Genomic DNA, 24,183 nt, shown 5'->3' on the forward strand with positions numbered 1-24,183 from the left:
ATGTGGGTCACAGAGGAGGATGGAATGGAGACAGGGGATGTGTGTTAAGATCAGGCATGGCCAAGATGCAAGAAAGAATAAAGGAACTGCTGTGAAGATACTCAGAACAGTGTCTAACACGTGGCCAGATGGGAATGGCTTGCCCTGGGCAGAACATTTTGAACTGTGCCTGGAGCATAGTATGTGTCTACCACTGTGGCCTGCCTCTTCTGAATCAATTAAATGATTGACTTAAAGCCCTGGTGCTCCAGGGTCCAACTATGTGGCTTTGATTAACCGCATAGAAGGCTCCTCTGGGAAGGTATTTAGATCAGGATGTGGGTTTGGGATCACAGATCAGGAAAAGACATTGTGAACTGGTATAAGCAAGACGCTGACTATTTTTGTTTTTGTTTGCTTGCTTAAAAAAGGACAAGGAATGGTCCAAATAAGTAACCAGGGAACAAGGGAGCCAAAAGCCAGAAACATTACCAGAATAAATTCAGGGGAGAGTTGGAGCTGTGGTCTGTTTCTACTAGGTCTGTGGAACTCATGTTGAAGAAGGAATTTAGAGAACCTATAGATCAGTTGGCTGTGGAGGAAATTGTTCCAACCATATATGAGCAGGCCCCCAGACACTGTGATGTGCCCAAGTGGTCCATATGCAGCTAGAACATAAAGAGAAGAGACCAAAGTATCTCCTCTGATTCAAAAAAAAAAAGGAAAAACATGTGGCCAAGAAGAATGGAATACATTTCAGATGGATTAAAGAATTAAATGTGAAAAGTGACCCACATAATAGGGGCGATATGTGCCGAAAAGATGAAAGTAGTATAAGCATTTTTGACCTTGGAGTGGTAAAGGCCTTCATAAGCAAAAAAGCAATGGTTTATGGTTTATAAAAGAAAAACATTGTACTTGAGAGGCTGAAGCAGGAGAATCACTTGAGTCCAGGAGTTTGAATTCAGCCTGGGCAACATAGCAAGACTTTGTCTCTAAAAAAGAAGAAGAAAGAAAGAGAAACATTGATATATTTCATTGCTTAGAACTTTAGCTTATGTAGATAAGACAGTAGCACAAACAAAATGAAAAGATACATGAGAAATTCTAGAAGATTTTTTTGTAATACTGTTGATCTGTTGCCTAGGCTGGAATGCAGTGGCACATTCATAACTCACTGTAACCTTGAACTCCTGGGCTCAAGCAATCCTTCCAGGTAGCTAGGACAACAGGTGTGTGCCACCATGTCTGGATAATATCTTTTTTAGAGATAGGGCGTCCCTATGTTGCCCAGCCTGGTCTCAAACTCCTGGAATCACGTGATCCTTCCCTCTCAGCCTCCGGAGTAGCTAGGACCACAGATGTGTGCCACCGCACCTATTTTTTTCTTTTTTTTTTTTTTTTTTTTTTGGTAGAGACAAGATCTTGCTCTGTTGCCCAAGCTAGAGATTCTAGGACTTTATGTATATGACAAGCAATAGTGTCTTTAACATACAAACAACTCATACACTTACAAGAAAAAGACAAGATCTCAAAAGAAGAACGGGTAAAGAACAAAAGGCAAAAAAGGAAAAAAAAGGAATTCAACTGGTCAATGAAAATGAAAATGGTCCAGTTTCATTATTAATTAATGAAAATGCAAATCAAAGTAAAACCCAGATGCCTTTGTGCCTAGCAAATTGTAAGAACTTTAAAATGATATCTTACATGGATAAAGAGTCAGGGAAATAAGCACTCTCATACCACATTGGGAATATAAATTGGTATAAGCCTTCTGAGAGCAATTTGGTATTGTGTGTTAAAAACCTTAACATACACAAACCACTTATTTAACACAGCAATTTCATCTTTAAGACTTCAACCTAAGAAAATAACTAGAGGTACTAAGAAAATTTAATGTAGAAGAATATTTAGTGTAGCATTCTTTATAATATTGAATACTTAGAGATAACAAATGTCCAAAAAGAATTATTGCATAAATTTGGTGTATTCCCATGATGAAATCTATGTATCCAATAAAAAGCAGGTTATGGAAGATATCATGACATCAGAAAAAGTTGGTCATTTATTGTTTATTATTTAAAGACAGGGTCTCTCTCTGTCACCCAGGCTGGAGTGTAGTGGCCTGATCATAGCTCACTGCAGTCTTGACCTCCTGGGCTCAAGTGATCCTCCTGACTCAGCCTCTGCATTAGCTGGGACTAGAAGAATGTGCCACCATACCCTGTGAATTTTTTAAAACTTTTTTTTAAAGACAAGGTCTTGCTGTGTTGTTCAGATTGGTCTTGAAATCCCAGCCTCAAGGGATCATCCTGCCTTGGCCTCCCAAAGTGCTGAGATTACAGGTGTGAGCCACCATGCCCAGCCAGGTCATTTATTTTTAAATATATTTTCTCAGAAAAAAAGAAAGACTGAACACAGAAAAATATTAACAGTGGCAATATTGTGGTAGTGGATTTATAATTGATTTTATTTTATGGGTGTGATTTCTATAGCTAAGTTCACTTCGATAGACATGCGTGTTCTTATAGTCTGGATAAAGAAGAAATTTAAGATGGAAATGGGAGCCAAGGTGAATGATGAAAGGATACATTTAAATTAGACAAAATTTAAATTTAGATGAGATTCAAATTTAAATGAGCTTCAAATCTTCTGATCCATACAAACTGTATCTAGGGATACAAAAGGAACTTCCAGGTATGATTATAGACATGCTATGAGGAATCGCTGAGGATAGAACAAATACCATATGCCTAGCGTTGGGCAACTATGCCAATTTTTAAAAGGGAAAATGGTGGATTCCAGAACCTACAGCCTGATAAGCTTAGTTTGGTTAGGGAAAGAAAGTTGGTATCAACGAGAGCCAATCGGGTTCACTTAAGTACTTCCAAACCACTCTCATTTCCTTATCTTCCACGTGCTTTAAGTCACATAATCCTCATGCCAGACCTCTAAGGTAGATATTACTACCATTACCCCCATTTCACAGAAGTGGAGCCTGAGGTCATAAATGTCAAGTGATTTGCCCAAGATCCTCTAGCTGGTTTAGTTTTTTCTCTAGATAATGCTAATACGTAAGAAGATGACAGACATATTTGTCATACCTGTCATTGGACAGAGGTTTTCAAGGGATACTGGTGAACAATATAATGGACCATGGAACAGTATTATTCAGTATTATTAGTAGATGAAATGTTTTATTACATTTATTACTAATGTATTATTAGTAGATAAAATAATTACACACACAAATGTGGATTGGATGAGGTGGCTCATGCCTATAATCCAAGCACTTTGAGATAGGCTGAGGCAAGTGGATTGCTTGAGTCCAGGAATCCTAAGACCAGCCTGGACAACATAGTAAGACCTGTCACTACAAATAAATACAAAAATTAGCTGGGTATAGTGGCATGCAAGTAGCCTCCCAGCTACTTGGGAGGCTGAGGTGGGAGAATTGCTTGAGTCCAGGAAGTTGAAGCTGCAGTGAGCTATAATCATGCCATTGCACTCCAGCCTGGGCAACAGAGGGAGACCCTGTCCCAAAAAAAAAAAAAAAAAAGGTTGGGTGTGGTGGCTCACACCTGTAATCTCAGACTTTGGGAAGCCAAGGTGGGAGGATTGCTTGAGCTCAAGTGTTTGAGACCAGCCTGGGAAATATAGTGAGACCTCACCTCTACTTAAAAAAATAAATAAATAAATAAAATTTAGCTGAGCCTGGTGGTGTGCACCTGTATTGCCAGCTACTCGGGAGGCTGAGGAGGGAGTATCACTTGAGCCCAGGAGTTCAAGGCTGCAGTGAGCTATGATCATGCAACTGCATCCAGCCTGGGCGATAAAGCAAGACTGTGTCTCAAATTAAAAAGTGCAGATTAATAGGACATTGCTTACCTGGAGTTTTCTAAGCGGTAATAATAACACCACTTCCCAAGTACTTATGTGCGATGTTCTATGCAAAAACGCTTTTCATTCTTCATCCCAGTTAATCTTCCCCAGCAGTTGGAGAAACAGGTGTTGTTATCCCCACTTTACAGATGAGCAAACCAAGGCTCACGATGGTTTATGAACTTGCTTGTAATCACCAGATAGCTAGTGATTAGAAGAGCTCAGATTCGGTCACAGAAACTCTGTGCTTAACTATTATACTAATATGCTTAACTATTATACTAAAGTATCTTCTTTTGGATATTGGCTCCTGTTATGCTCAAATTTTTTTATTAAAAGAAAGATGTATTAATCTTGAGGAATGACTTAAAAGGCATACTTCTGTTAAGGAATCAAAGTTGAGAGAATCAAAGAAAAGGAAGGCAAGAAAACCAACATTTATTGAGAACTTACATCAGGTATTATACTGCCCTGGTTTCAGACTCAGGACCACTTCGCAGTGCAGGTAGGATTAGCCCTATTTTCACTGATAAGCAGGTTGAGACTCAGAGAGATCACATGACATGTTCGAGGTCACTGGGCTATGTAACAAAACCAGAATTTGAATCCAGATCTGTCTGACTCCTAAACCTTTCCACTTTTTACTACTAGCTCATGAAAAACCAATGTAACAATACATAATAGTGGGAAAAAGTGTAAAATCTTGCAATTGGCTTTTAAAAGTCAATTGTGTAAATGTTAGATTTGGAAGACCTAGTATATCAACATTTCAAGTGCAAAAGATCTCAAGATTTGAGTTGATCATAGAACACCATGAGTCAGCAGTGTGGCTGTCAGAACACTCATACAATCTCAGGTGGCATTCACAGAAGGACCGTGTCCTGGAAAAGGGAAAGAATGTGCCTACTGGTTTCTAACTGCTTATACCAGATGGAGAGAATTGCGATTAATTCTGAGTGCCACACTTTAAAAGGGACTTTGACAGACTAGGGTATGGTTATCCAGAGGAGAGCAGCCAGCTGGTAACAAAAGACACACATACATACATACATATATCCATACATCACGACCGGATTATTTCACAGAGGTGAAATGACTGGGAAAGCCCCAGAGGTGGCTGGAAACCATTCTCAGTTAGCTGGAGGGCTGTCGTATGGAAAAAAGTCTTCTTATACTTGTGTGGCTCCAGAGGACAGAGCTATGGTTGGAAGGAGGTAGATTTGGGCCAATAAATGAGAAACCAATGGCCGGGCACGGTGGCTTACGCCTGTAATCCCAGCACTTTGGGAGGCCAAGGCGGGTGGATCACAAGGTCAGGAGATCAAGACCAGCCTGGCCAACATGGTGAAACCCCGTCTCTACTAAAAATACAAAAATTAGCCGGGCGTGGTGGCAGGCGCCTGTAGTCCCAGCTACTCGTGAGGCTGAGGCAGGAGAATCGCTTGAACCCAGGAGGCGGAGGTTGCAGTGGGCTGAGATCGAGCCACTGTACTCCAGCCTGGGTGACAGAGTGAGATTCTGTCTCAAAAAAAAAAAAAAAAAGAAAAAAGAAAAAAAGAAAGAAAAACCGGAGCATGACTGTGCCTTGCATATATTTTTAGGCCCTGAAGTACCAAGCCCGATGCTTTAGACATCGCAGGCACTCAACAAATATATATTGAATGGAATCGATGTGTTGCTGTACAAAAGCCCAGCCAGCTGTCTTGTGGGGTAGCAGGCTCACTAGAGATTTTGAGCAGAAGCTAGATGGCCACTTGTACTCAGGACTCCCATTCCATAAAATAATTCCTACTCCTTGCCCAATTCCACCTTCTTTCCAGCCTTACCTGCTTCCCTCCTGGCCAACTTCAAAGATGAGTCTTCACTCAAGCCACTCCAAGCTGACTTCTTTTTTATTTTTAATTTTAATTTTAATTTCTTTTTCCTTTTTTTTTTTTTTTTTTTTTTTTTTTGGAGACGGAGTCTTCTCTGTCACCCAGGCTGGAGTGCAGTGGCTCGATCTCGGCCCACTGCAAGCTCCACCTCCTGGGTTCACGCCATTCTCCTGCCTCAGCCTCCCGAGTAGCTGGGATTACAGGCACCTGCTACCATGCCCGGTTAATTTTTTGTATTTTTAGTAGAGATGGGGTTTCACCATGGTAGCCAGGATGGTCTCAATCTCCTGACCTCGTGATCCGCCCGCCTCGGCCTCCCAAAGTGCTGGGACTACAGGCGTGAACCACCGCACCCAGCCTCTATTTTTAATTTTTTTTTATAGATGGGGTCTCACTATGTTGACCGGGCTGGTCTCAAACCCTGGGCTCAAGTGATCCTCCTGCCTCAGGCTTCCAAACTGCTGGGATTATAGGCATGAGCCACTGCACCTGGCCCAGGCTGACTTCTTTTTTTTTATTTGTTTGTTTGTTTGTTTTTTTGAGACGAAGTTTCGCTCCTGTTGCCCAGGCTGTAGCACAATGGTGTGATCTCGGCTCACTGCAACCTCCGCCTCCCAGGTTCAAGCGATTCTCCTGCCTCAGCCTCCTGAACAGCTGGGATTACAGGCGCCCGCCTCCAAGCCCAGCTAAATTTTGTATTTTTAGTAGAGACGGGGTTTCACCATCTTGGCCAGTCTGGTCTTGAACTCCTGACCTCAGTTGATCCACCTGCCTCAGCCTCCCAAAGTGCTGTGATTACAGGCGTGAGCCACCGCGCCCGGCCAGCTGACTTCTAATTCTCTAGAAACTGGGCTCATCAGGTCTTCTAATTACTAAGCCTTATCTTATACCTGGTCCGACCCCAGAGAGAGCTGTTGATCATTTTCTCTGGGAAGGTCTCATGTCTCTTTCCTTGCAGACCTCCCTCTGTCCCACTCTCATGCCCCATCTTTTCTCCTTTCCAGTCTATTGCCAGGGTCCTTCTCCACTGACAGCTGCCTCAGGTTTTTTTTCAGTGTTCTTTGCTTGGTCCTTTTCATTGTTTGTCTGCCCCCAAGATATCCTATTTATTACGAGGACTGAGCCTCTGATGGGCCTGGACTCCTGAACCTATGCATTCAGTCCAGACCTCTCTCCTGATCTGCAGACCTGTCATTCATTTGCACTGGATATCCCACAATTACTGTGAGCTTCATATCCTGCTCAGCATCCCCTCTGCACTTGCTCTCCTTCCCGCCTTTAGCTTAGTCAGTGTCATTGCACTTCAACCTCGGCCCATCTCTGCTGCTCCCAAACCTCTATCTAATTGATACCTGTGTCCTCGGTGCTACTTCTAAATCCCCCTTGGACTTGTTACTACCCTTCACCCCATTGCTGCTATGGTGACTCAGACCTTAATCCCTTCTTTAGACTATTACAGTAGTCTTCTAATTGGCTTTCCTGGCTCAGTCTTCATCCTGCCACTAAAGTTTTTAATTTTTTAAAATATGAATGAGCACATCTTTCCACTCTTTAAGAAATGCTGATAGTTACTGTCTTCAGTGTCAAGTCCAGATTCCTTAGCTGTAATCAAGGTTCCTCACAATATAGCCACAACATACCTTAGCATTGATTTCTAGCCCACATCGGACTTCTCTCTTTTCTTGGAACAGTTTTCCCTCTCCACACCTTTGTGTGTTTTCATCCTATTCCTCTTACAAAAAAAAGCCACTCTTCTCTCCTTGCCAACTCATCTCCTCCTTCAGTGGTTCTCGGAAAAGAATCCACTTCCTTTTTCTTGTTTTTTGTTTGTTTGTTTGTTTTGAGATAGTGTCTTGCTCTGTCGCCCAGGCTGGAGTGCAGCAGAGTGATCTCGGCTCATTGCGACCTGCGTCTCCCAGGTTCAAGCGATTCTTCCGCCTCAGCCTCCCAAGTAGCTGGGACTACAGGCACCCGCCACCACGCCTGGCTAATTTTTGTATTTTTAGTAGAGACAGGGTTTCACCATGCTGGCCAGGCTGGTCTCAAACTCCTGACCTCAGGTGATCTGCCCTCTTCCTCCCAAAGTGCTGGGATTACAGGCATGAGCCACTGCACCTGGTCTCTCTTCCACTTCCATGTCAGGAGTTTAGGGACACATCAGAGTGAGAAATACTGTATTTAAGGCAATGCACTGGATTGACAATTGCAGAGGGACAAGCCCAATGGGGCTGCCAATATTCAGACATTGGGAGGGGCCCAGCCAAAGGGACTGAGAGGGAACAATGAGGTAGGAGGGAACCTAGTGAGGTGTGATGGAAGATAAGGGTAGAAAGTGTTTTATTAGAAGGGGGTGAACATTGTGCCGAGAGGCTGCTGAGAGGAGGAGTAAGATGAAGACTGTGAATTTGGATTTGATGTCATGGAGGTCATTGCGCGCTTCATCAGTGTGTTTTCAGTGGAGTAATAGGGGCAAAAGGCTGACTGGATTGGCTTCAAGAGATAGGCAGAAATGAGGAAGTAGATGCTTGTTGAATGGGTAAAAGTCAGATGAATGAAGAAATAATGTCTTCGAGAGGATCCCATGATCGATCATGAACCAAAATAGATAAATGAGTTATTCTGAGTCTCTGAAAAACTCCTGAGTAGAAACAATGATGTAATTTCAGGGTGCAAAGCTTTGTGTAAATGACAAGGGAATTCAGGTGGGATTACTTAGGCAGTACGGTGAGTCTAGGGAGGGCTGTTTTTGAGTTCTGTTGTGCTTGCAATTTTATCTCCTCCTGGCCCCAGTTCATGAAGGCCTTCATGCAAGACTTCTCAGAGGGGGCCTCAGGGAAGAGCTGTCCCTGCAGGGACTTGGGTGTAGGATTTTGAGAGATTATTTTCAAACACCTCTTGCAGGTGTGTGCGGTTCCTGAGAATAAGCCTTCCAGGCTGACTCCCACCCTTTTTGGGGGGTGAGCAGCACCAAGTCTGTCTGGTCAGGAAGAGGTGAATATGAAAAACCTGATCCATCCAACATAGTGTATTTGAAAATGCTGTACTTCAAAATGTTTCTCTATAAAAATGTTATATTGAAATAATAATGGAGATGGACCAAGGGGTCGTCTAGATTTGATGAATAAGCAGGCTGTTTATACCAGCTCCCCACTGGAGTACAACAGTAATGAAATATGAAGAATACAAACCCGGGTAGACCAGACCCAAACTTTGATTTTGTGTTGTTCCCTGTGTCATTTTCCTCAAATGGTCAAAGCTTCAAAAGGCACTTTTGTACCGATTCCATATAGAATGTGTTTTTACTTACATGACTGAGGACAATACATTTCCCTTCACAGAAGCATTTTTGGGGATGTCCAGGGCCCAGACTGTGAAACAGAACCAGCCATAAAGTAACTGAACAACTCCCGTTGTACCACATGTCCTGCCGTTCTCCGTCGTCTGCTCTTATTTGTTGGTGTCTTTGCCCACGCTGTTCCCTGGAACACCCAAATGCCCTTCGTCCTGGCATGCTTAGCTCTGGGAGGACCTTCTACAGGAGGCCTTCCTCACCCACTCATACAAAGACAGAGCCCCAAACCATGTTTGCGTGTAGTTCAATCGCCACACCTACCATAGTGAACTTCAATGGTTTTCTCTTCTGGCTTTCCCATTGGACTGTGAGTTTCTTGAAGCCTGTGACTTTGTCTTAATTCTGGGGTTCCTAGGTTATTTTTTTGCATGCCACCACACCCAGCTACGGGGTCTCCCTGTGTTGCCCAGGCTGGTCTTGAACTCCTGGGCTTAAGTGATCCACCCACCTCGGCCTTCCAAAATGCAGGGGTTACAGGTGCGAGCCATCACACTTGACCCTTAATCCTATTTCTATCCTGTGCATCTAGAATAGCGCCTGTACAGTTTGAGCACATAATCGTGTTTGTTGAATAGTTGCATGAAGGCTGGAGAGTGTAAATGAATGAATATAGAAAAAGATCAGAAAAATGTTACCCCCCAAATTGAAGCTAATAAAAGAAAAAGAGTGTCAATGACTTTACATATATGCAGAATTTGTACATATAATGGTTTTTTCCACATCCAGTTGAGACAAGATTATTGCAACGTAATGCGTATGGAAAGGGGAGTGATCCATCCAGTGACTTGTACTGTGTGTGGCACAAGATTGTGGAATCATGCTGATGAACATCAGAGTTGGGTAGCAGGAATTGATTGGTTTAATTCTAGATTTGTGAGAGAGATGTGATCTGTGAACATGAACTTCTTTTGTTGTTTCACTTTTGTTTTTGTTTTTTGAGATGGAGTCTTGCTCTGTTGCCGAGGCTGGAGTGCAATGACGCAATCTCGGCTCACTGCAACCTCCGCCTCCTGGGTTAACGCATTCTCCTGCCTCAGCCTCCCAAGTAGCTGGGATTACGTGCATGTGCCACCGTACCCGGCTAATTTTTGTATTTTTAGTAGAGATGGGGTTTCACCATGTTGGCCAGGCTGGTCTTGAACTCCTGACCTCAGGTGATCCACCTACCTCGGCCTCCCAAAGTGCTGGGATTACAGGTGTGAGCCACCACGCCCAGCCAGAACACATGAACATTTGGGTCCTTGTCTTGTCTTGTCTTGTCTTGTCTTTCTTTCTTTCTTTCTTTCTTTTTTTTTGACAGAGTTTCGCCCTTGTTGCCCAGGCTGGAGTGCAATGGCACAATCTCGGCTCACGGCAACCTCCGCCTCCCAGGTTCAAGCGATTCTCCTGCCTCAATCTCATGAGTAGCTGGGATTACAGGCATGTGCCACCACGCCTAGCTAATTTTGTATTTTTAGTAGAGACAAGGTTTCTCCATATTGGTCAGGCTGGTCTCAAACTCCAAACCTCAGGTGATCCACCCACCTCCACCTCTGCCTCCCAAAGTGTTGGGATTACAGGCGTGAGCCACTGCACCCGGCCGGAACACATGAACATTTTGGTCCTTGTTATCTCTTTTAAGCAAAATATTTTTTCTTTTAAAATTGGAGCACAACGTACACCTTAATAAATATGTTTATTGGAAGCATCATTTCATTAGTCATGGTTTTTAAATTTTTCATAAAAAATTTTAAAAATAAACCAGCCGTAACACCTCTGAAGTGGAAGTTACACTGAACCAGTCATTTCATTTCCAGGTGCCTTGGTCTCTTTCATGCATAATTTGTAAAATGATAATAGCCCTTGCTAGTATTTACATTGTAAAAGTGTTGTTACTGTAAATTAGATAGTCTAAAATGGGTTATGATGTCTTCTTTGAAAGACAAGCATTACACACAAATGAGGTATTATTATTTAGTTTTGCCTTTTCAAGCTCGTCGTTAAGTGAGAATTAGATGAAAACTCTGCTTTAAGCAATATTCAGCGGGTAAGTGACTATTGACTTGAGTGAAATGAAAAAAAATTTCTTCAGCTGAAAACTCAGTTTGTACAGCCTAGCCTATCTGTGCACAGGCAGAAACAGTGTATTTATATGTGATGTTTACCAGTGTTCTTTATCTCCTCTCTGTGCTATAATCACAAACTGAAGACAGTTAAGCCTTTCAGTTCAGTCATTGTATGCGTTTTGGAAAATCTAAGTCATCTGGAATGATTACAACTTAGAAATAATGTTTCCACGAATCAAGTCATGCTGCTAGCTTTCTTACTGATTTAGGGCCTAAATTAACTGTGCCAGGACTTCACTTCCACTCCTGGTTCTTAGGATGGGGGACCTATTCCTGCAGTGTTTCAGGTTAGTTACCACTAAGGCCTATGTGTACCTCGTTAGCACCCCCGCCCAGGCCCAGGGCTTTCCCATCTTCTTCCTGGAATACAGGGATAGGATGGCAGGAGAAGGGGGGTCGTGGAAATAAGATCTGAGGAATTGTGGATATCAGAAATTTCACGTGAAGGTCTGAGGTCTGAAACAGTACCCTGGGAGGATTCAGGGTAACAGAGAGCCGGTGGTGATGGACCCATTCGTACAGCATCATTGTGGCCTCTGTGTGGTCTATTGGCTCTAACCCATTTCTGGCCCCTGCTCTTGGACTCCCCCCATCCCTCCCTTCTCGTTCAAACCCCTTCTGGTGTCCGTCCATTAGGCCTTGACTCACCTTCACTTCCCAGGGCCAACCTTCAGCATTGCTTGCAGTTATAGTCATCCGCTTTCCACCTGACCCATTTATTTTGGCTTCTGGATTTTGCTCCTAGAGAGGCCCCCTGCTTGGATAGCTGCCTGGCCAGCTGCAGAGCCAGCTGTTTGTTCCAGACTTCAAGGTGACTACACTCCTCTCCTCTCCCTCTGACTGGTCCTGATACATGGGCTGTGACATGTAGAGACAGGGTTTTGCCATTTTGGCCAGGCTGGTCTCAAACTCCTGACCTCAGGTGATCTGCCCACCTCGACCTCCCAAAGTGTTGGGATTACAGGCGTGAGCCACCGTGCCCTGCCTTTTTTTTTGTTTTTGTAGAGAGAGACTTGCCATGTTGCCCAGGCTGGTCTCAAACTCCTGGGCTGCAGCAACCCTGCTGCCCTGAACCCAGGAGGCGGAGCTTGCAGTGAGCTGAGATCGCCCCACTGCACTCCAGCCTGGGCGGCAGAGCGAGACTCCATCTCAAAAAAAAAAACAAAAAAAAAAACAAAAAAACTAGCCAGGTGTGGTGATGTGCACCTATAGTACCAACTAATCAGGGGGCTGAGATGGGAGGATCACTTGAGCCCAGGAGGTCGAGGCTGCACTGAGCCATGATAGCACCACTGCACTCCAGCCTAGGCAACAGAGTGAGACTTCATCTCAAAATCATAATAATAAATAAAATTTCCAATCAGAGAAAGCAATTAGAGATAGTGACAGTGTGACAATTGTGTCAGAACAGATTTATCCCTCTGTAGGTCGTCTCACCAGTGGACTGCTCAGAGTTCAGGTACACGTTCATGCTTCACAGTGGGCCATGGACCAGGAAGTCTGTGTGGACCTCAGAGGCCTAGGGACAGGGGCGGGTGCAGAAGAAGATTTAGGAGGAGGACACGAAAGGCTGATTTGGCTTGCTCTGCAGTTTTGGCCAAGACCAGTACTGGTTTTTGGGCTACTGTTCAACAGACAGGCCATGTCCTTCAAGAGCATTGGCATGAGGTCAGCTGAGCTGACACGCAGGTGGTAAGGGACCTCAGAGATCCTCTGAGGTGAGCCTAATGGTGGCCCACCTTCCTTGCCCTTGGAAAGAAAGTTTAGGGATTATGTCTTCCACTTTTAAGGCAAACTTTTTGAAACAGGTGTCTGCATCCATTGGTTCCATTTACTCTTCAACTCACTATGACCTGACTGCTGCCTTCCCGGACCCTGCTCCCTGCCAAACTGGTCAGATATCTCCATGGTACTCACCTGTGGGTGCTTCTTAGTTTTTTTCTTGCTTGTTCTCTTGATAGCATTTGCCTTTGTGGACCACAGCCTACTCCTTGAAACATGCTTTTCCCTTGTTCTCTGGATACCTCACAATTCTTTTTTCCCTACCTCGCTGGCTACACTTTCTCACTCTTTTTTTCAGGGATCCTTTCTCTGCTCATCTCATATAGCTTGGATATTTGTATCCTCCAAACCTCATGTTGAAATTTCATCCCCAGCATTGGAGGTGGGGCCTGGTAGGAGGTGTTTGGATCATGGGGGTGGATCCCTCATGAATGGCTTGGTGCCTTTCTTGCTGTAATGAGAGTGAGTTCTCACTCTATTAGTTCACATGAACACTGATGTTCAAAAGAGCAACACCTCGTCTTCTCACTCTTGCTCTCTCTCTGGCCATGTCATGTGACATGCCTGGTCCCCTTCACCTTCTGCCATGAGTAAAAGCTTCCTGTGACCTTGCCAGAAGCAGATATGACTGCCATGCTTGTTATACAGCCTGCAGAACTGTGAGCCAAATAAATCTCTTTTCTTTAGAAATTACCCAGCTTCAGGCATTCCTTTTAAGCAACACAGAATGAACTAACACACCATTCTTTTTTGTTTTGTTTTGTTTTCTGAGACAGAGTCTCGCTTTGTCACCCAGGCTGGAGGGCAGTGGCACAATCTCGGCTCACTGCAATCTCCACCTCCCAGTTTCAAGCGATTCTTCTGCCTCAGCCTCCTGAGTAGCTGGGACTACAGGTGCGTGCCACCACGCCTGGCTAATTTTTTTGTCTGTATTTTTAGTAGAGATGGGGTTTCACCATGTTAGCCAGGATGGTCTCCATCTCCTGACCTCGTGATCTGCCTGCCTTGGCCTCCCAAAGTGCTGGGATTACAGGTGTGAGCCACCGCACCTGGCCTACACCATCTTTTATTTAAGCTTTGGTGTTATTCTGGCTTCTCTCTTTTTCTCTGCTCCTACACACCCTCCCAGGGCATCTCATTCATCGCTGTGAAGTCTCTTGTTGTCTGTCATGTATGGATGACTCCTAAATGGATATCCTCAGATTTCTAGATCAAACTGCTTGCTGTTGCTCTGAATGTTCCCCAATCATCACAAAACAAACACGTCGAAGGCTGAACTCAGCACCTTCTCTCCAAAATCTCCTCAATTTCCTCTTCATATTTTTGCTGTCTTAGTGAATGATATCCACTATCCACCAAGTTGTCCAAGTCAAAAACCTGATCTCCCGTCTGGACTTTTCCCTCTTCAAAACTCCAACATGTAATCCGTCACGACTTTCAGCAGATTCTACCTCCTCGAGAATGTGGCTTATACATTTCTCCATAATTTGGTGCTGGTCACCTTTCCAGTCTCATCTCTGACCACCCTAAGACTCTCTAAACTACTTTTAGTACTCACATACTCAGCATGCATAATCATTCATGTTCTTTCCAAAATGTACATATGTTGTGCCCTCCACCTGAAACAGACTTCCACCTCTTTATTTGGTTAACTCCTTCACACCTTGTAAGTGTCTGTGTACAAGTTACTAACTTCCCATTTTCCCTAAATCTGGGTTAGGTTACCTCCTAGGGCTCTCAGTACTTATCTCTTCATAACACGCTTCTCTATCACAGCTGACTTTCCTGTTTCTACCGTACCCTGTCCTGTGAGATTCCTGTAAGTGCTTACGGGGACCTTATTTTTTCTATTCACCTTTGTATTCCTCACACCAACAAAGTATTTGGTAAAAAAAACAGATGCTCAAGAAATGAATGAATGTGAATGTCAAAGGTACCATTGTGAAAATATAAATTAAATTTCCGGCTGGGTGTGGTGGCTCACAATTGTAATCCCATCACTTTGGGAGGCCAGGGCAGCAGGGTTGCTGCAGCCCGGAAGTTTGAGACCAGCCTGGGCAACATGGCAAGTCTCTCTCTACAAAAACAAAAAAAAGGCAGGGCACGGTGGCTCACGCCTGTAATCCCAACACTTTGGGAGGTTGAGGTGGGCAGATCACCTGAGGTCAGGAGTTTGAGACCAGCCTGGCCAAAATGGCAAAACCCTGTCTCTACTAAAAATACAAAAAACACATTAGCCGGATGTGGTGGTGTGTGCCTGTAATTCCAGCTACTCGGGGGGCTGCAGCAAGAGAATCGTTTGAACCTGGGAGGCAGAGCTTGCAGTGAGCCAAGATCTCGCCACTGTACTTCAGCCTGGGTGACAGAGCGAGACTCCACCTCAAAAGAAAAAAATTAAAATGATAATAATAGATAATATTATATAATAGATATTATTAATTAATAGATATTATTATTATTTTAATTTTTTTCTTTTGAGGTGGAGTCTCGCTCTGTCACCCAGGCTGACTGGATTAAGAAAATGTGGCACATATACACCATGGAATACTATGCAGCCATAAAAAATGATGAGTTCATGTCCTTTGTAGGGACATGGATGAAACTGGAAAACATCATTCTCAGTAAACTATCGCAAGGACAAAAAACCAAACACCGCATGTTCTCACTCATAGGTGGGAATTGAACAATGAGAACTCATGGACACAGGAAGGCGAACATCACACTCCGGGGACTGTTGTGGGGTTGGGGAGAGGGGAGGGACAGCATTAGGAGATATACCTAATGCTAAATGACAAGTTAATGGGTACAGGAAATCAACATGGCACATGGATACTTATGTAACAAACCTGCACATTGTGCACATGTACCCTAAAACCTAAATTATAATAAAAAATATATATATTTAAAAAAATGATAATAATAATAAAAAAAAATTAGGCCGGGCGCGGTGGCTCATGCCTGTAATCTCAGCACTTTGGGAGGCCGAGACGGGCAGATCACAAGGTCAGGAGATCAAGATCATCCTGGTTAACACGGTGAAACCTTGTCTCTACTAAAAATACAAAAAATTAGCCAGGCGTGGCGGTGGGTGCCTGTAGTCCCAGCTACTCGGGAGGCTGACGCAGGATAATGGCGTGAACCCAGGAGGCGGAGCTTGCAGTGAGCTGAGATCGCCCCACTGCACTCCAGCCTGGGCAGCAGAGTGAGACTCTGTCTCAAAAAAAAAAAAAAAAAAAAATTAGCCAGGTGTGGTGATGTGCACCTATAGTACCAACTAATCAGGGGGCTGAGATGGGAGGATCACTTGAGCCCAGGAGGTCGAGGCTGCACTGAGCTGTGATAGCACCACTGCACTCCAGCCTAGGCAACAGAGTGAGACTCCATCTCAAAATAATAATAATAAATAAAATTTCCAATCAGAGAAAGCAATTAGTATTTTACTCAACAAAGATTTGTCTAGTCCCTCAAACATTAAAGGGTTTTATTTAAACATTAAAACTATTGCTGGGCATGGAGGTGCACACCTGTAGTCCCAGCTACTTGAGAAGCTTGAACCCAGGAGATTGAGGCCAGCCTGGGAAACATAGTGAGACCCCATCTCTTTTTAAAAAAAGATAAAAAAAATTTAGAAGAAATTATCAACATTAGAATTGTAAGCAGAGGGGGCTAGGTGCAGTGGCCCATTGCCTACTGTAATCCCAGCACTTTGGGAGGTCAAGGTGGGTGGATCACTTGAGGTCAGGGGTTCAAGAACAGCCTGGCCAACATGGTGAAACCCCGCATCTACCGAAAAAAATATATATTAGCTAGGTGTGGTGGTGCAAGCCCGTAATCTCAGCTACTCAGGAGGCTGAGGCACGAGGATCCCTTGAACCTAGGAGGCAGAGGTTGCAGTGAGCCGAGATCACGCCCCTGCACTCCAGCCTGGGCAACAGAGCAAGACTATGTCTCAAAAGAAAACAAAAAAAGAATTGCAAGCAGAGGGCAATTAATAGAGGTAGACATCACATCTGTCCCTTGTGGGCTTCTTTTCCAGAGTTCCATATCCAGACTCTCAAACCATGTTTTGGGATCATCCAAACATTCCATCCTCCTGACTCCGTAAACTATTGGATTCATAACCTGCTCCATGCTTGAAAACATGGGGATTGGAATTCGGTAAGTGTTGACGTTTTAGTTTTTTCTCTCTTTAGCTGTCAACAATGTACTGTACCTGTAGAGTAATGCTTTTCAAATTCTCTCTGGAGTCTTCATCAGAAGATGTGACTGGAGTCCTGACTAGTCTAGTTGTTTTCACACTGTTTGAATATGCTATGTGTACAAAGAAATGTTGTGACGTCTTCTGAGGAGCTCCATCCTTTCACATTTTCTTCTCTGTTTCATGAGTATTTAAATTCTTTGGCTGGGCACAGTGGCTCATGCCTGTAATCCCAGCACTTTGGGAGGCCGAGGCAGGCAAATCACAAGGTCAGGAGTTCGAGACCAGCCTGGCCAACATGGTGAAACCCCATCTCTACTAAAAATACAAAAAATTGCTGGGTATGGTGGCAGGCGCCTGTAATCCTGCTACTTGGGAGGTTGAGGCAGGAGAATTGCTTGAACCCAGGAGGCAGAAGTTGCAGCAAGCCAAGATCATGCCACTGCACACCAGCCCAGGCGACAGTGCGAGACTCCATCTCAAAAAAAAAAAAAAAAAATCTTCATCATTGCTCTATTGATATTTTCTAAAGTGACTTTACATAGAGAAAAGTGAAATTTTGGCTGGGCACAGTAGCTCATGCATGTAATCCCAGTGTTTCGGAAGGCCAAGGCAGAAGGATTGCTTGAGGTTGGAAATCCAAGATCAGCCTGGGCAATATAGCAAGACCCCATCTCTACAAAAATTAAAAAATTATCTAGGACTACAGGTAGCATGTGCTTATAGACCCAGCTACTTGGGAGGCTGAGGCAGGAGGATCACTTGAGCCCAGGAGTTCGAGGCTGCAGTGAGCCATGATCACAACACTGCACTCTAGCCTAGGCAACAGAGCAAGACCTTATCTCAAAAAAAAAAAAAAAAAAAGTGGATTTTGAGAATCAGAAAGACTTGCTGCCCACTCTGGGCCAGTTTAATAATGCAGGATGTGCATAGTTCAACCACACTCCAAAAACAACTCTGTTTTAGCCATACTGCCTATTGGCAACCCCACTCCATCCCCACTGTCAAATTTCTCTAGCCCCATAACTGCTTTTGTTTTTCATAACACGTCTTTGTTTGTTGTCTACCTGCCCCTCTAGAATGTAAGCATTGTGAAGGCAGGCAATTTTTTTGTTCAGCACTAGATGCTCAGCACTTGGAGTAGTAACTGGTACACAGAAGGCACTCAGTAAATATTTTTTGATTGAATGAATGATGTATTTTAAAAGTTTTTCTTTTGGCGGGGCTCGGTGGCTCACACCTATAATCCCAGCATTTTGGGAGGCTGAGGCGGGCAGATCATGAGGTCAGGAGATCTAAACCATCCTGTGAAACCCCGTCTCTACTAAAAAAAAACCAGAAAACTAGCCGGGCGTGGTGGCAGGCACCTGTAGTCCCAGCTACTCCGGAGGCCAAGGCAGGAGAATGGCATGAACCTGGGAGGCAGAACTTGCAGTGAGCCAAGATCATGCCACTGCACTCCAGCCTGGGCGACAGAGTGAGACTGTCTCAAAAAAAAAATAAATAAATAAATAAGTTTTTCTTTTTAATTTTTATACTTTTAAAAATAGAGATGAGGTTATGCTATGTTACCCAGGCTGGTCTTGAACTCCTGGCCTCAAGCAATCCTCCTGCCTCAACCTCCCAAAGTGCTGGGGTTACAAGTATGAGCCACCCCACCTGGACCTTGTGTTTTTTTTTTTTTTTTTTTTCTCTTTTTAAAGAGGCTGATGCGGGCCGGGTACGGTGGCTCACACCTGTAATCCCAGCACTTTGGGAGGGTGAGGTGGGCGGATCACCTGAGATCAGGAGTTCAAGACCAGCCTGACCAACATGGAGAAACCCTGTGTCTACTAAAAATACAAAATTAGCCAGGCGTGGTGGCACATGCCTGTAATCCCAGCTACACAGGAGGCTGAAGCAGGAGAATCGCTTGAACCCACTAGGCAGAGGTTGCAGTCAGCCAAGATCGCACCATTGCACTCCAGCATGGGCAACAAGATTGAAACTCCATCCCCCAACCAACAACAACAACAACAAAAGAGGCTGATGCACATTCAGATCTCTAGGATCTAATGAAAGTCTGGTTTTTCCCCGAACACTTTTATCGATGACTAAGACAATAACACTGATGGCCTGCTGAACAAATTTACAGATGACACACACTAGAAAGAATAACAAATAGGTTGGAGGATACAATCAGATTCTCTCCCCACCCCAATCCTGAGAAAATGTAATAATGAATCATATCAAACAACATACAGTTTAATGGGTACCAATATAAAGTACTCAAAGATCCTCAAATTGAATTGTACAAGTACTGAGTGGGGGCGAGATGGCTTACAGCTACACACGGCAGGAAGATTTACAGTCTCCTGTTGATTGTAAGAAGATGATGAGTCAACACAGTGGGATGTAGCTTTAAAAAAATCAATCTTTTGTTGTATTAATAGAAATGTAACGTTCAAGAGGGGAACTAGTTCTCTAGTACTCACTGATGATCAGACCACATTTATTGTGTTTTATGAATTCTGGGCTTCAGACATTTGGAGACATTGATCAACAAAGGATTATATGAGAAAAATAAAAAGGATAATAAGAAATCTGGTGCACAGAGTTATTCAGAAATAACAAAAAGATCCAAGGTTTTATGTAGGTGTGTAAGGGGGATGGTGATAACTAGCATATGTAGCTACCTTTCAAAGTTTGAGGTCTATCCGGCAGAGGAGAGATTTGATCTCTTCTGGGTAATCCCAAATGGCAGATTGAAGGCCAATGAGTGGAAGATGTAAGCATGTATATTTCAACCCATTAACATTGGTCAACTGTTAGATTTGCCTAGCAGACAAATGGACAACCACTGGAGGTAGTAAATTCCCTGACCCTGGTGCCTGGAAGCGGGGCAGTCATGCCCCATTCACTGGGTACATTTGTGATAGAATTTCAAACACTGGGGTGAGGAAGTGAGGAGAATAGATTTGTTTATAATAGCAAACACATAGTGTGTACTGTATGGCAAGCACCATAATACGTGATTAATGAGGTTGTCATTTCTAATACATCAATCCCACTAGCTCATTTTACAGATGAGAAAGTGAGGCTTAGAGGGATTAAGCAATTTGCCCAAGGTCTTACACCTTGGTACAAAGCAGATCTAGGATTTGAACCCAGGCAGTCAGATCCCAAACCTTAATTATTATTCTATGAGGACCCTAAGGTGGGCATGGTGGTACATGCTTGTAGTCCCAGATACTGGGGAGGTTGAGGCAGGAGAATCACTAGAATCCAGGAGTTCAAGACTGCAGTGAGCTATGATCATGCCACTGCACTCCAGCTTGGGCATCAGAGCGAGACCTTGTCTCTAAAATAAGTAAATGAAAATAAAAGTAAAGTATAAGGACTTTTACTTCTAGAAAGCCGTTCTTTCCCACCTTGAGATCCTATCACTCTAATGAAATAATCAAACCGAGGAGTTTATCTCAAAGGGTGGATAATTCTATAGTACATAGTTTCCCTCTATATGTAATATGCAGAAACTGTATTAGTCTGGCCATTTGCCACTTGGGTATACTATATGGAGCCCAGCATAGGACCTGGCACACAGTAGGTGCTTGCTAATTATTTATTAAGTGAAAAGAATGAACAAATGCAACAAATACAACATTGGCGGGATCTGAAATGACAGAATCTCAATATACTGTGCCTGAAGAAAAGCACATTTCTGGGTGGTCTACTGAGGACCCTCAGCAAAAGTGGTAATCCATCATTCCCGGCAAAGGCCTTGAGAATTCCTGTGCAATTGTTTGAACGATATTCATTTAAACAAATATTTATTGAGTACCAGTCCTGTGCCAGGTATGTCCAATGTGTGAAGGATGCAGAGGTGAATTGGAGGATGTGCTGTCAGTGGGGAAGAAGACAGGTGGGCAAATCCTTACAGTACCTTGTGACAAGTGTTATAGCAGTTGCGTGTATGTTTTTTAAGTATGATGGAAGCAAAGAACAGAAAGGAACTGATTCTGCTAGGTTGAAGGAGTCATCTGATATTTGATTATGTTTTATTTATTTACTTACTTTTATTATTATTAATTTTTTTTTAGATGGGTCCTCCCTCTGTTGCCCAGGCTGGAGTGCAATGGCGTGATCTCAGCAACCTTCACCTCCCGGGTTCAAGCCATTCTCCTCCCTCAGCCTCCCAAGTAGCTGGGATTACAGGCACCTGCCACCACACCCAGATATTTTTTTTTTTGTATTTTTAGTAGAGACAGGGTTTCACTATGTCAGGCTAGTCTTGAACTCCTGACCTCAGGTAATCCACCCGCCTCGACCTCCCAAAGGGCTGGGATTATAGGTGTGAGCCACTGCCCCCAGCCATTGATGATGTCTTAAAAATAGCTTCCACATGTATGTTACTTGAGTTTATTCAGTCTTCATAAAGACCATGTGAGATTGTGACCCCTTCTTGTACAGAAGATGAAATAGAGTCTTACAGAGCTTAGGTGAGCTCTTCAGGGTCATATAGCTAGTAATAATAATTGCCCACATTTATTGAGTGTTTAGAATATCTGCGACTCTGTTCTAAACCATCTTAAGACATCTAATCCTCTAAGGTTGTTATTGATATCACCACCATTTTACAAATAAGAAAACCAAGTCACAAGATTTAAGAGACTTGCCTACAGTCACACAGCTAGAAAGTGGAAAATCAGGATTTCCACCCACACAGTCTGACTTTAGCAGGCAGACACTGATCCACTGCACTAAATTGCCTTGTCTAGTTCCCCAAAGAGCTGGAACTGACACACTTGGACTCTGATTCCAAGTTCAGTTCTCTTTCAAGTGACCCTGCTCATTAGCAGATACTGCATCCAAATGAGAAGAAATGGTCACGTGGATACAAGGAGACTTGTGTAGTTCCTGCATCTGTGGTATGGTGCTATGGTGGGAGGGCTATGGTGAAGTTTTTAACATGCATGAACTTAACCACTGACAAGCATTATGGCACAAGCTTTAGATTTTCTATGTTTTAGGTATTCAGGGTTTTTTCAGGGCAGTCAGAATTTTTTCTTTTGTTTTGTTTTTGAGACAGAGTTTCGCTCTATTTCCCAGGCTGGAGTGCAGTGGCGTAATTATGGGTCACTGTAACCTGCAACTCTCGGGCTCAAGTGATCCTCCCCCCTCAGCTTCTCAAAGAGCTGGGATTACAGGCATGAACTACCATATCTGCAGAATTTGGCCTGTTCTCCAGGCCAGCATCCTGGGCTCTATGGATTATGACTTGTTACTCATAGGAACTAGCCACCAACACTTACCCTGCAGCCTTTTGGCTGGTTTAAATTTTTTTAAAAAGAAGAAGACAAGACATAAAACATTAAGAATGAAACAAGTTAAATTCAATACCTGTATATTAGCAAGAATGGAATACCGAAATGGAGAAATAAAGCACATAATTGTTTAAATTGCCCAGCTTTCTCTCCATAATAAAAATTATTGGATTGAAAAACTGTTCAGGGCTGGACACGGTGACTCATGCCTGTACTCCCAACACTTTGAGAGGTCAAGGTGGGAGGATCACTTGAGCCCAGGGGTTTGAGACCAGCCTGGGCAACATAGCGAGACCCTGTCTTTAAAAAAATTCAGAATTAGCCAGGAGTGGTGGTGCACAGCTGTAGTACCAGCTACTTGGGAGGCTGAAGTGGAAGAATCACTTGAACCCCAGGAGGTCGAGGCTGCAGTGAGCCACGATTGTGCAACTACACTCCAGCTTGGGTGACAGGGTGAGACCCAGGCTCCAAAGAAAAAAGAAGAAAGAGAAAAATAGTTCAATCTAATATTATTGTGCCTTAACAATTAAGTTGGTCTGGCTCTGTGGCAAATCTGAGAAAGAATTGGTTTTTAAAACGAATGAAGGAGATTCCTTCTTCTTTAATAATTACTACTTATGTTAATGTGGACATGACCTATATGATCAAAGATATTGTGTCTTTAAAATGGCCATCTCTCAGAATTTTTGGAGATTTGGTCATTTTAAAATCAGCCACAGGCTCAGATTTCTGTGGCAGGCGGTGGGGCAGAAAAGGTCAGTGTTGTTTGGTATTCTTCAACGCAGGTGGGGTTTTGGTATGGCTTGGTTTTTAGCGTTTTGTTTTGTCCTTTATGGAGATTTAGTAGATTCAACTGATTATCTTGGCCTTTGTGTTTGTGGATTTCTATTTTCTTGGCTTCAGTTCCTTGGAAACGTTTGTTTTGATGGTGGCAGGAGAGCTGGTTTAGTCATGTTTTATTTTTGTTGTTCCTATTTATTTCTAATATCCTTTACTTCAAGTCCACTTACAAAGTATCATGTAACCTGTCTTTATGTCTCCGCAAATGAAATGTTCCTAGTAGCAACTCTAGTGTAACCTTATAGGAATAGTTAATTTGATGCCCAGTTGATGCCCATCGAGATGGTTCTGTAGTATTAGAACAAGGGTATGTTTTGGAAATTATGTTTGAAATTTATAATTGGATTTAGCATTTAGCAAATGAAATTTCAAGTGTCTGAGATCAACAAGTAGCCATATTCATATAACCATATTTTCCTTTTCATTGCTGAGTCAACAAAAGTTGGAAAATTCTTTTCTCACATATTCCATTCTTCAACTAAACCTGAAGGTAAATTACTTTTAAAAACCACATTCCAAACAAACAGTTTTTCATAAAGCTATGAGTACATGAATAGAGTGGGCCCCACTGGCATTTGGGATGTACGTATAATTAGAACTCTCCGTTTTTCAAACATGTAATTTACTACAGTTGAGGTTTTTAATTCTTAACTTTGAGTCCATTGGGATGAAACAAGTGACCCTTGTTGGAAGTATGTCAAGAATCAACTTTCTCAGGTTGACCTTTAGTTTGCTGGTCATCAAATTAAAACACTGTATATTCCTAGGCTTGAAGATGTTGGAACCTTCCTAAGTTTGTTAAAAGATCAAGGCAGAAGGCTAGCGCTGCTTTGCTGCTGTGAAGAACGGACTTCCCTCTTCCTTCTCA

At 43.3% G+C, this 24,183-nt stretch overlaps 2 protein-coding genes across 2 annotated transcripts in view; one reads left to right on the forward strand and one right to left on the reverse strand.

The window, feature by feature from the left end:
* Window positions 1-11,888, reverse strand: part of LOC100580363 (gametogenetin-like) — an 88,292-nt gene extending 76,404 nt beyond the window's left edge. Inside the window, exon 1 of the mRNA XM_012512223.2 lies at window positions 11,508-11,888. Coding sequence (XP_012367677.2) covers window positions 11,508-11,888 — 381 coding nt within the window. The remainder of the gene's footprint in view (window positions 1-11,507) is intronic.
* The window catches only part of MKLN1 (muskelin 1), a 398,537-nt gene that overhangs the window by 17,837 nt on the left and 356,517 nt on the right, over window positions 1-24,183 (forward strand). The window contains exon 2 of the mRNA XM_012512222.2: window positions 17,011-17,132. Within this exon, the coding sequence (XP_012367676.1) occupies window positions 17,104-17,132 (29 nt within the window). The 5' untranslated portion in view covers window positions 17,011-17,103. The remainder of the gene's footprint in view (window positions 1-17,010; window positions 17,133-24,183) is intronic.

Source organism: Nomascus leucogenys, chromosome 13 (genome assembly GCF_006542625.1).
Source record: "Nomascus leucogenys isolate Asia chromosome 13, Asia_NLE_v1, whole genome shotgun sequence".
NCBI lineage: Eukaryota > Metazoa > Chordata > Mammalia > Primates > Hylobatidae > Nomascus > Nomascus leucogenys.